The sequence below is a fragment of the Thamnophis sirtalis genome, unplaced genomic scaffold (genome assembly GCF_051295495.1).
Source record: "Thamnophis sirtalis isolate CommonGarterSnake01/CBP01778 unplaced genomic scaffold, rThaSir2_p1.2 scaffold_2, whole genome shotgun sequence".
In the NCBI taxonomy this organism is placed as follows: domain Eukaryota; kingdom Metazoa; phylum Chordata; class Lepidosauria; order Squamata; family Natricidae; genus Thamnophis; species Thamnophis sirtalis.
Window position 1 is genome coordinate 16,683,305 of NW_028261382.1, and position 13,504 is coordinate 16,696,808.

General features: G+C 41.7%; 1 protein-coding gene across 1 annotated transcript in view; it reads right to left on the minus strand.

Annotated features, from left to right (window-relative positions):
* SLCO3A1 (solute carrier organic anion transporter family member 3A1) overlaps window positions 1-13,504 on the minus strand; it is a 146,968-nt gene that overhangs the window by 7,366 nt on the left and 126,098 nt on the right. The window contains exons 5-7 of the mRNA XM_087704343.1: window positions 12,422-12,586; window positions 10,314-10,512; window positions 8,115-8,250 (exon numbers count right to left, since the gene is read on the minus strand). Coding sequence (XP_087560469.1) covers window positions 8,115-8,250; window positions 10,314-10,512; window positions 12,422-12,586 — 500 coding nt within the window. The remainder of the gene's footprint in view (window positions 1-8,114; window positions 8,251-10,313; window positions 10,513-12,421; window positions 12,587-13,504) is intronic.

The following is a 13,504-nucleotide window of genomic DNA, read 5'->3' on the forward strand; positions in this document are numbered from 1 at the left end:
GTAAAAACAATTTGGAGAAAAAAATACACAAATAGCTAGGAAACCATGTAGATTTTCGTGACCCGTCAAAAGCACGTTCCACAAAAGCGCGGTCGACGAAATCACGTATGTGACGTCATCACAACGCGACGAAAAAGATCGAAAAATTGAAATAAAAATTAAATTACAGCAAGCCGATTCACATAAAGGTAAGGGTTAGGTTAAGGGTTAGGGTTAGGGTTAGGTTAAGGGTTAGGGTTAGGGTTAGAGCGTTAGCGTTACGTTTAGCGTTAGGTTAAGGGTTAGCGTTAGGTTTTTCGTTACGTTAAGGGTTAGGTTTAGGGTTAGGTTTACGGTTAGGTTTAGGGTTAGGTTTGGGGGGGTTAGGGGAAGGTTTTAGCTTTATTTTTACATTTTTCGATCTTTTTCGTCGCGCTGTGATGACGTCACATATGCGCTTTCATCGACCGCGATTTTGTCGTCCGCGGTTTTGTGGTAGAACCGTAGATTTTAAACCTGAATTATTTTTATTAGGTACAATACCAAGTAAACTAGACAAGGAAAGTATGTATTTAATATTGCACATTTCAACAGCAGCGAGGATTGGATTGGCACAATCCTGAAAAAAATGAAGGAACACCACGAGACGAAGAAATAATTTTAAAAAATACTAGAGTTTGCAGACAGATTGACTATTAAGAATTTAACCGGAAAGAAGATACGGAATGTTATCAAACGTGTCATTTATTTTATCAACGGTTGGGGAAAAGAGTGGAGATTAAGAATGCAATCTGTATTGTTAAGCAAACTAAATGCCCCGACAACACAATGTTCATTAAGCACTAATAAATGCAGTTCCACCACAAAACCACGTTTGACTAAAGCGCGCTCGACGAAACCGCGTACCTGACGTCATCACAGCGCGACGAAAAAAGCACGCTGTGAGCGCTAAAGCTAAAATTAACCCCTAAACCTAAACCTAACCCCCCTAAACCTAACCCTAAATCTAACCCTTAACCTAACCCTAAACCTAACCCTTAACCTAACCCTAACCCTAACCCTAACCCTAACCCTAACCCTAACCCTAACCCTAACCCTAACCCTAACCCTAACCCTAACCCTAACCCTAACCCTAACCCTTACCTTAACTTGAATCGGCTTGCTTTCAAAGCGCTTTTTAAAGTGCCCTTTTTTCTCCGCGGTCGCTGTTGTCGCGCTTCTGATGATGTCAGCAACGCGGTTTAATCGGGCACGCTTTAGTGGACCGCGGTTTTGTCGTGCCACGATAAGTGCAATTAATAAAATAATAACTTTTTAAAAATCAATGACTACAGGTAGTCCTCAACTTACAACCATTCATTTAGTGATGATTCGAATGTATAATGGCACTGAAAGAAGTGACTGCTGACCGATTCTCACTCTGACGACTAGGAGAGCATCCCTGTGGTCATGTGAGCAAAATTCGGATGCTTGGCAACTGGTGTGTTCTTATGACTGTTGCTGTGTCCCAGGGTCAAGGGATCACCTTGGGTAACCTTCCCAGACATCTTTTGACAAGCAAAGTCAATAGGGGAAGACAGATTTGCTTAATGACCACACAATTCGCTTAACAACTGCAGTGTTTTGCTTAACCACTGTGGCAGGAAAGGTCATAAAATGGGGCAAAACTCACTTAACAACTGTCCTGATGAACAATCAAAATATTGGACTCAATTGTGGATTTAAGTTTAATTGTGGACTTAAGACCTTCCATGAGGGACATGGATTGAATTGGTGGCTGATTCCTAGACTACTCGTGGACAACCATTGCTTAGACAAACACAAACACTGATGATGTAACCTCATTGGGTAATGAGACATCTGCAAGAGAACAGCTAAGATCAGAGAGCATCAAGGACTCCAGGGTCCTCTTCCTCTCTGTCCACTCCACTGCCTTCTAGCCTTGATGATGTAACCTCATTGGGTAATGAAACATCTGCAAGTAAGATCAGAGAGCACCAAGGACCCCGTAATCCTCCTCCTCTCTGCACACCCCAGTGTCTTCTAGCACTGATGATGCAACCTAGTTGGGTAATGAAACACCAAGCACCCCTTCTAGATGGTTCACCGACAAAACCGCAAAGCCCTTATCCGGTCCGACATAAGCACGGAGGGCAAATCCGCGCCGTCCGAAGCGCTAAGGAAAAAGGCGACCCTAGCACGACGACATAACTGCGGAGGGCAAATCTGCGCCTTCTGAAGCACTCAGCACCCTAAACCCAACCCTAACCCTAACCCTAAACCTAACCCTAAACCTAACCCAAACCTAACCCTAACCTAACCCTAAACCTAACCCTAAACCAAACCCCTAAACCTAATCCTAACCCTTACCTTAATTTAAATCGGCTTTCTGCTGCCGCGCTGTTTTAAAGAGCCCTTCTGTTGCCGCGCTGTTGTCGCCATGGTGATGACATCGCGGTGATGACGTTGCGGCTTTAGAGACGCGGTTTTGTCGCCGCTATTTTGACGAGCGCGGTTTTGTCGGGCCACGCTTCTAGATAAACTTTCTGGAATTCCATCTCCTAAACTTCCTTGAAGAACTAAGGAACCTCTTGAGATGGACACAGTGGGAGGCAGCCGAAATTTCTGTCTCTTTGACTTTATTCTGGCTTCTCGGATTTCAGGAGGCCTTGTTCACACATGAACAAGCCCCCACTTATACAATGACTATTATTGTAGCTTCAGAAACGGCAGCACTGAGTTGACCTTGGCTGATTTTGGAAGAGAAACAGATACTTCTGCAGAATCACAGCATAACTATGAATCCCACTGACATATGTGGGCCACTCTGCCAGTGTAGTGTTGCCCTTTTCTTACAAAACAAAGATCTTGGCAAGAGGCAAAAAAAACACCCCTCTCTTTTGCTCCCCTGCCAAAGAGAAGACAGAAAAAACAGTTCAGAAGAGATTTGACTTTTTATCGGAAGGACGGCATTGTACTTTTCCTTTGATTCTTTCAAGCAAGCAGGACTTCGAGAAAAATTACCATAAATTCAGATCCCTGGCAAGGAAGAGATAAAAGGAAGATCCTGAGTGTCCCAGGGGAAAATATTTCTAAATGCAAGCATTCATTTACATTCCAATTCCACTCCACCTTTTTCTCAACCCCAGCTCACTGATAAGACTAAAATACAATAGGAAGGTAAAGGAAAAAGATAAAGGAGAAAGGTAAAGGGCAAGAGAAGAAGTAACAGATGGAAACTTAACAGAGAGAGCAATAGCAATAGCAGTTTAGACTTATATACCGCTTCATAGGGCTTTCAGCCCTCTCTAAGCGGTTTACAGAGTCAGCATATTGCCCCCAATAACAATCTGGGTCCTCATTTTACCCACCTTGGAAGGATGGAAGGCTAAGTCAACCCTGAGCCGGTGAGATTTGAACAGCCGAACTGCAGAACTGCAGTCAGCTGAAGTAGCCTGCAGTGCTGCATTTAACCACTGCACCACCTCGGCTCTAAGAGAGAGAGAGAGACCAATGTAGGACTAAGGAGAAATTTCCTGACAGTTAGAACAATGAATTCATGGAATGGCATGCCTCCAGAAGTTGTGGGTGCTCCATCAATGGAAATTTTTAAGAAGAGATTGGACAAGGACAATCATTGGTCTGGAATGGTGTAGGATCTTCTCCTTGAGCAGGGGTTTGGACTAGAAGATCTCCAAGGTCCTTTCCAACTCTCTTATTCTGTATTCTACATTCTGAACCTGGGGTTTTCAAAAAAAATAGAACAACAGAGTTATTCTTCTAGTTATTCTAGAAGTCCTTGGAGATCTTCTAGTTCAATCCTCAACTCAAGCAGGAAACCCTAGACCATTTTAGATAAATGACTGACCAATCTCTTCTTTAAAAACCTTCAGTGTCGGAGCTTCCCACAACTACTAGGGACAAGCTGTTTCACTGATTAAACCATCAAGGCATTTCTCTTTAGTTCTACTATAGGTTTGGTTTTCTCCTTGATACGTTTCTGTTGTGGCCCGGCAGGTGCCGTTGGAGCTGCCGCCAGACTCCGACAGTGAGGAGTCTTATGAGTCGGCCTTGGAGAAGGTGGAGGACCCTGGACAGGGTGTCGACTCCGAGCAGGGCAAGGAGAGACTGGTTGGCCACCAGGGGGCGACAGAGCATTGGATCAAAGGGAATGTCCAGGAAAACATTTGGGAGTTGTTTCAGGATGCATGCAGGCGAAGGGCTACTCAGCGTAAAGAATAACGGCGTAACTACAGGAGGTGATTACAAGCAGCTAATGCTGATTAAGATCCTCTCCTGATTATAAAAGGGACTGTTTGTGCCACACCCTGTTTGCAGGAGTCAACATTCTCGTTCTTGTTCTCGTTCGCATTCACAAACCGAGAGAAGCCAACTTGGATAAGTGGCTTGATAAGAGAAGCCGGTTTGCAGTGCTGTGTGATTTATAGGACTTTTCCCAGAGCGATTATCTTGGTTTCTTTTGGGCTCGCAGCCAGCAAGAGCCTGGACTGATTAAAACATTCTTTCGTACATCTGTTTGGCTTCGTTCCTGGACGATGAAAGGGAGGGGGGTCAGAACAGGTTTCCATTCATCACATTTCAGGACTTGGGTTACTTGGGATAAAGAGGGAAGCAAAAATTAAAAAAAAATCTCTTCTTGTGGAAAGCTAGGATTATATGGTAAATTGCATCGGTAGATCCAATATCCTCAAAGAGCCGTAGGGAACATGGGCTAGAACCCAAATTAGTTTTGTGCCTTTTTTTTACTATTCTTCCTCCTCCTCCTCTTTCTCCTCCTCCTCCTCCTCCTCTTCTTCCATCCCCTCCTCTTCCTCTCCTCCTTCTCCTCCAACTCCTCTTCTCTTCCTCCATTTCCTCCTCCTCTTCCATCCCCTCCTCCTCCTCTCCTCCAATTACCCTTCTCCTCTTCCATTTCCTCCTTTCCTCCTCCTCCTTTTCATCCAACTCCTCTCCTCCTCCTCCTCTCCCCCTCCTGACTTTCAACACACACTGCAATCAAAGTGACTATTCCCAAAAGACTCGGAGAAAGATTTTCATTCTTCCTGAAGGTGCTCATTTGAACTGGCTTGCCTTGGACGGTTAGAAATTCAGTAATTGAAAACCTACAGAAACACGCACCCCTGGCGTGTGCTTCATTAGACAGCTGCAATTGCTTTTCGCAGGACAGCCTCGTGACAGGTAGGCTGCTAGCTATGCAATCTGGTAGAATACAGCCCCCCTCCTCAAGAAATGGCTGCCAGCAAGACCACAGGCCCTTAAGGCCTGCTGCAGTGAGAAGCAGGCATTGGAAGATGGGGCCATTTGATGCCATTCCCTTCCTTGCCTCTGATGGAATTCAGACAATGCAAATCTCTCTTGCTTATTTTCAGGATCCTGAGCTCTCCAGGTTGAGCAAAGGAACAACTGTCTTTATTTCTATTCTGAAAAGGATTGGAAATAAGGCAGACTCTCTTTCTTTCCAATTTGGGACAGTTAGTTCACATTGAGTCAGAACAAAACAGGTTGATATCTGATCTCTCTGTCACCAAAGCAACCCAGGCCTTCCACTGCAAAAGGTGGCTATCCGGTCCATAAAATAGGCTTGGGTAGGAGCAATAATATGGGTTTTTTAATTCACATTTAACACACAGCACTCACCAGTATACTTTTGTAACATCGCCTTAGGTTTTTGGTAAAAAAAAAACCAACAACAACCCACCTGAATTATCAGACATTCTTCGATGCTGTTTCGCCTTCTCTACTGAATCCCGTTTAACTTCCCAGAAAAAGCCTGCCTGTTCTCCCCACTGCTTCTCAAAAGAGCCTAGTCAGCCCATTGCTGTGTGCCCATAGAATGAAATATTCTTTCCCTGATGTCCATAGAATGAAATTCACTGCAAAATTAAGGGTGGTTTGTAACCTAGAAGACAAATGTTATTCTGATCCCGGAAGCAAAAAAAGCCAATGCAATTAACAGAGGGATACAATCAAGATCAAAGCCTTCATAAGGCCACACTTGGAGTACTGCATCCAGTTTTGGTCACCAAACTATTAAAAAAATGTTGAGACTCTAGAATAAGTGCAGAGAAGAGCAACCAGGATGATTAGGGGACTGGAGACTAAAACATATGAAGAACGGTTGCAGGAATTGAGCATGGCTAGTCTATTGAAGAGAAGGACCAGGGGAGAAATGAGAGCAGTCTTCCAATATTTGAGGGGCTGCCACAGAGAGGAAGTGGTCAAACTATTTCCCGAAGGCCAGACAAAGAATAATGGATGGAAACTGACCAAGGAGAGATTCAACCTAGAAACAAGGAGGAACTTTCTGACAGTGAGAACAATCAACCGATGGAACTGAAGTTGCATTTGGAAGCTGTGGGAGCTTCATCACTTGAGACTTTCAAGAAGAGATTGGACTGCCATTTGTCAGAACTGATGTAGGGTCTCCTGCTTGAGCGTGTGTGTGTGGGATTGGATTAGATGACCTATAAGGTCCCTTCCAACTCTATTCATCTGTTAAACCACAGCTAAATTGGTTTGTTTAAGAATCAGAGCTGGGTGGCATTTTCCCACCCTGGTTCATAGTTAGTTGACAAGCTGATAAAAGTTTCAGGATGAATGAAGGCAATTATATGTGTCCCAGGTTAATGTTGCAGGATCCAATCTGGCTCGGTCACCAGAGGTTTAGTCTTCCAAGATTTCCGACTTATGTTGGTGCCCATCCTCAAGGAACTTCTCATTACCGGAATGTGTTAGTTTGGTAAACAAACAGATTGGAAAGCTCTCCACGATCAGCAAAGTGGTTTGACTTCTCATTGCCACTCACTTTGTAGGAGAAATAATCCAGTTGCCCTACCCTTCTCATTAAATCCTGAACATCTGGGCTTGTAAGTGGCTGCCTTGAATTTGTCGCACAACTAGAATCATCTAACAAGATGAATTTCAGAATAACAGAACAGAATAACAGAGTTGGAAGGGACCTTGGAGGTCTTCTAGTCCAACTCCCTGCTCAGGCAGGAAACTGTATACCATTACAGACAAATGGTTATCCAATCTCTTCTTAAAAAAAAACTTCCAGTGTTGGAGCATTCACAACTTCTGGAGGTAAGTCGTATCACTGATTAATTGCAAGCCATTACACTAATTGTTCTCACTGTTGGAAAGTTTCTCCTTGGTTCTAGGTTGCTTCTCTCCTTGATTAGTTTCTATCAATTGCTTCTTGTCCTGCCTTCAGGTGCTTTGGAGAATAGCTTGACTCCCTCTTCTTTGTGGCAGCCCCTGAGATATTGGAAGACTGCTATCATGTCTCCCCTAGTCCTCCTTTTCATTAAACTAGATAAGCCCAGTTCCTGCCACCGTTCTTCATGTGTTTTAGCCCCTTACTAATGAAGACTGTTGGAATCTTGCTTAAAAATGCTTTTGGTTATAGTGTTGAGAGCAGCATTTAAAAGTTCCTATGATAATGTCGCCACTTTCGGTCAGCCTTGTGAGGTAGCACAAATAGGAAGCAGACCTAGATGAACTAATTGTACTTTATTGTATGGTCACTGTAAGAGAATCTTACAAGATTGAACAGACTTCTCTCTCCCCCCTCACCATTAGAGTTCAAGATGCTAGGGGCAACAACGGAAGGAGGAAGGAAGAGGAGGGAAAAGAAGAAAGGGGAGAGGGCAAGAAGGAGAAGAAGAGAGGAGGAATGGGGGAGAGGGAGGGGAAGAAGAAAATAGAAAGGAAAGGAGGAAAGAAGAACGTAGAGAAGGGACGTTGGAAAGAAGGAAGGAGTAGGGATGTTGCAAAATAAGATGGAGATGCGGGGTGGCAAGAAAGCGATCCCAATTATGTTTTTTATATTTTTAAGCCGATTGTGATAAATGCTAGAAGTCAACAGATAAATGTTAATAGTATTTACGAGAATGTATATTTGTGAATGTATATGGAAAGGAAAAAAATAAAACTTTTTTATTAAAAAAAAGAGTTCAAGAGGCTAGGGATGGTCCCTTCTGAGGTTTTTCCCATCTCCATACCTGAGTTATTGAATATGTCAGCCTTTGCTCCTCTCATAGCTAACACACACACAGAGAAAAAGAGAACAGTTGACTGAAATAGATTGGAGAAGGGAAGAAATAACGGATTACCATGTTGGTGCAACCAGCAAAACAGGCAGATAAGTACGTGATCCCGTCGGTCCCACAGACTGGAGTGAAGGAATCCATTTGACATTTACAGTTGCTATTGCAGGCAGAATAGGGGGCCAAGCTGGAGATGGTGGACCTAGAAAAGAAAAAAAAGGAAGGATGAGTGGGTGGGTAAGGGGTCACTCAACAGGTAGGAAAACTATTTTAGTTGCAAAGGGCCCAGAGTCAGATAGGAATCAAGAGAAAAAGGAAGGAAGGAAGGAAGGAAGGAAGGAAGGAAGGAAGGAAGGAAGGAAGGAAGGAAGGAAGGAAGGAAGGGTTAGGGTGGAGTTGGACTGTTTACTGTTATTCCAACCATTATTAGCTTTGTTGTGTACTGTATTTTAGAGGTCACTTTTCATTGAAGTAGGGTGATAGAAGGACCTGTTTGAATTTTTTTGCTCCAACTATGGAAAGAAATCCTGACAAGAATAAAAGTCTATGATTGCATTAAAACAAAAAGAAAGAAAGAAAGAAAGAAAGAAAGACAGAAAGAAAGACAGACAGACAGAAAGACAGAAAGAAAGAAAGAAAGAAAGAAAGAAAGAAAGAAAGAAAGAAAGAAAGAAAGAAAGAAAGAAAGAGAAAGAGGCAGACCAGGGGATATTCAAGACACTGCTGGGGTCAGAAAGAAAGACAGAAAGAAAGACAGACAGAAAGAAAAAGTAAGGAAAGAAAGAGAAAGAAGAAAGAAAGAAAGAAAGAAAGAAAGAAATGGATGGAGAAAGAAAGAGAGAAAAAGAAGAAAAGAAAGAAAGAAAAAGAAAGGGATGGAGAAAGAAAGGAAGAAAGAAAGAAGGAAAGAAGGAAAGAAAGAAAGAAAGAAAGAAAGAAGGAAGGAAAGAAAGAAAGAAAGAAGGAAGGAAGGAAAGAAAGAGAAAGAGGCAGACCAGGGGATATTCAAGACACTGCTGGGGTCTGGTTGGGCCTTTAGGAAGCTGAACACCATCCAGGAGTTTTTGACTTCTCGCTGTGGTTAAACATTTCTGGGAAACCCACCAGGACATAAAGCAACTCTCCTTACTCAATGATGTCCCCCGGCAAGTGGTGGCCTAGAATTGTGAAGTTCTGGAAAGTTGGAGGGTGACTTTGTGCCTGTCACTATCCGTCAATCCAGGCTATCCCACAGGGGTGTCCTAATGCTGAGTACAGCCCTTTGACATTGTAAAGAACAGACAAGCCGTGAATCCGCCAAGTTGTTAAAGAACAACTTGAACTGGCTCCACGTTTGGAACAAAGTACCTTTAACAAACCATCTTTCCATGACTATTCCTCTTCCCATTTCCCCTCTGCCTCTTGTAGATGCCTTCACAGCTTTCTCTGCCAAATCTAATTACGCCTGCTAAATCCAGCAACTATCCACCAAAGAGGCTGAGGCTGAGGAGCTCTGTGTAGGGGGTTGAACTTTGTGATCTCTTAAGTCCGGAGGTGGGAATGAAATATTTTAACAGCCAGTTCTCTGCCTAATGATTTCTTCCAACAACCAGTTCACCAAACTGCTCAGAAACTTAACAACCGGTTCTCCCGAAGTGGTGCGAACTGGCTGAATCCTTCCACTGCTTAAGTCCCTTCCAACTTTATGGTTCCATTCTCCCATCTCCTTTTTTAATTTAAAAAATAAATAAATAAACATAGCATCTTTGCAACACTTCTACATCATTTATATATCCATTATATTTCTTTTATCTATACCTAAATACCTTATACATCTCTCTCTATATATATATATACATATCTTTACGTATCTTTTATCTACTTCTATTGATTCCATATAATACATCTTATAACCTTCTATATACATATATTTGTCTTATATTTCTTATTTCGTACTATTTTTATATACAATCTATCTTAAATTTTTTCTCCTCTTGTTAATTCTGAGGTTTTGAATTTATTTCCTGGTCTCTTTATCTTTTTTCTTCCCTTTATTGCTTTTTTTTTTTTTTTTTACCTCTTTCCTCTAGCCACTTGTACCATAAATTCCATACTAAGTGGTACTCGGATTCCCCCTTTGTCTTTTATTTCTTTTGTGAGTCATTCTACGGTCTTCTTTAGGGTTGGGGTGCAAGCCTGCAGTTCCACATTATTATTATTATTTTTAAAAATCCTCATCAAAGTGTGTGTGTGTGTGGGGGGGAAATCTTTCTCTCTTTTACTTACTTGTTTCCATAGGGAACAGTAATGCCAGCCACGGGTCCCGTATCACAGCCCAGGAAAAGGAAAGAAATGTAGCACGCCGTGGAAAGCAGGCTGACCAACATGGCCATCTGTATGGCACCCAGGGCAGAAAGGCTCAGCTTTTTCACTAAGAGGCCTCCTAGGAAGATGCCCAAACATGCACAGGGAATAGCCGTCATGCCTGTAAAGGGAACAGAAAGTTACAAAGGGTTGGATTTTGAGTTTTTAGCCCGATCCCAGCTCCAGACACTTCATTGGTTCTTAGCGTCAAGGATGGAAGCTTTGGCATTTCAATTTGTCATTAAGAGAAAGAAGGGGGGAATTGCTGTATTTTTTTTATTGTGGGAACCACTATTGTAGTTTCACTTTATTGCACAGAATGTAGTTATGGGTAAGGATTGGATTTTAAAAAAAATTTTTTTTGCATGATTTTAGTATTTTTGTGCCTTCTACTTAACTATGCACAGAATTCATGTCTATTGAAATTCATGCTGCTGGCCACAGGTTTTATATGTTCAAAGTCTTTTATTTTTATTCAATCTTTATTTTGCCATCCCTACCCGAACAATCTACTATAAATGTGTATATATAAAATAGAACTAAGTTAGTATTTCATGTGCCTCACTAGAATAGAATGTAATATATATACGTGTGTGTGTGTGTGTGTGTGTGTGTGTATATATATATATATATATATATATATATATATATATATATATATATATATATATATATATATATATATATATATATATATATATATATATATATATATATATATATATATATATATATATGTTGTATTTGTGCAGATATTTGGGCATATATATGTGTGTGTGTGTGTATATACAGTATATATATATGTATGTGTGTGTGTGTGTTGTATTTGTGCAACAGTAAAAATATTGGGTTTCTGTCGTGATGGTCTCTTGTGACAAGCCGATAGGCAGAGAATGGAAGCAGTCTGCTTCCTCCCATATTTGGGCATACCAGGGGTTGTGACACTAAATACATACATACATACATACATACATACATACATACATGCATGCATGCATACATACATGTGTGTGTGCACGCGTACGTACATACACACACAACACACATACACCATGTATGTATGTATGTATGTATGTATGTATGTATGTATGTATGTATGTATGTATTGTGTCACAACCCCTGGTATGCCCAAATATGAGAGGGAGCATACTGCTTCCCTTTTCTGTCTACCGGCTCACTCTGGGAGCCATTCAGGCAGAAAGCCATTTTTTATGTTGCCTTGTTACATTTGTGTTGCATTTGTGCTGATAAATAAATAAAGGGAGACTAGTATAGATCTATTTCAAGCTATTTAGCTCTCATCAGCTAGACATACCCTTACTGGGAATCGAACCCATATATATATTGTACAGAACGTTTTTCTTTTACTTAGATGCACTAATTTTTTGTCCTAAGCACATAGTGAAATACCTGGTTAGCTCTGTTTTCTTTTAGCATTGCTGTGTTAAATGGAATTATCTCTTGCCCGTTTGTAAAAATCCAATTCACATTCATTCGCTGTCACATACCCAAACTATATTCCTTCCTGATTTGTTGTCTTTATTTATAATGGGTTGCATCATTTCTGTCCTGTCTTAACGTTTACAGCAAATTAAATTGATGGCTTATCTCCCCCCCCCCCAAAAAAAGAGTAAGAAGGGGGGAGGTGTTGTTTTCGAATGGGTTGGATGGGGAAGCAAAATGTCTACGATTCTGCTGAAGGCCGGTGGAGCCTGGAATCTGTTCAAGGACATCACAACAGGCGTCAAATTGAAGCAGACGGTTCCCATAACAATGAGAACATTTTTTACATGGACTACATTGAGAGGTTGGGGGATTGGCTTGGAAAAGTATTGTTTTATTCTATGGACTGAGGTTTAGAGTTAGTTTTGCTTCAACATTACTATGCGGTGTATTCAATAAACAGTAAGGAATTTTGGAAACAGAATGATCCTGGATTTTTATTTTGGATTCTCGAGCGGGATGTTGACCCTTAGGTTCTATCTTTGACCAGAGGGGAAAGGGTTGGCCTCTTCTGGATAATAACTCACCTAGTAACTGGTTGGCTGATGACGTTGTGAGATTGAACTGCTGTTCTAGGTACTTGCCAAGAAAGGCTGCGAAACCTGCCACCACTGCGATCTCCATGCAAGCCGCAAGAACAATGCAGGTGAACACCGGATTGGACAACAGGTGCTTAGTTACCTTTGGGATCACTGGAAGGAGGAAGAGAGAAGAATGGAGGGACAATTTCACAATGAGGTTTCCGATGGTCACCCTAATTTCTTTAATGGTGCATCCTTGGGGTTTTGTCCAGACTATCTATCAACACATCCCGTGAACAGAAATAAAATTCCATGGGATGATTCTAGCTAGGGGGGTGGGGGCAGAATCAGATACACCATCTGAAGGATCTACCAGATGAAGCTTTGACCACATGAGTTCAAGCCATAGGTATCTGCTCCTCTATTTCCAATCCATAGAAGGTCATCAGGGGTGATATCCAGGGTGGAAACAGAACCAAAAGAAAGAAACTTTGGAAGTTTCCACCAAACATTATGTCAGAGCGTGCACAGCATGGCCACTATTTTGAGACAACCCAGGAGCAAAATACAGTACACAGAGGTTTTGTCTTTCAAACAGTGGTTTATATACAGGACTTATATACAGTACATACATACACATGTCAGGCAAATACTAGGCAATCAATCAATCTTCAACTCTACACAGAGAGCTACAATGGAGAGAGATACATGAGGAGAGAGCGACATCCTCAAATGGCCTCCCTTATATATACAGCTTCTTAAAGTGGCAGTAACCCTGCTGACTCATCCTCATGTCATCATCTCGGTTTACAGCCTTACAGCAGCTGGTCAGCTATTATATCATCATTACCGTGACCCATTATAATTAAAAGCATTCACAGATAGAATTGCTCGTTCTACTGCATCCCTAAACTGGATCAGAAGATTTAATGAAAGAATACAACCTCATTAGCCAATCACAGCTAACACAGCCCAGTCAAGGAGTCCATTCCCACCAACACTGAGGGAGCAAGCCAATAATATATAAAATGAGTTTTAAAAACCTGTTTTCTTACTAGCACAGATGATGTTACGTAGCTTGGGAAACGT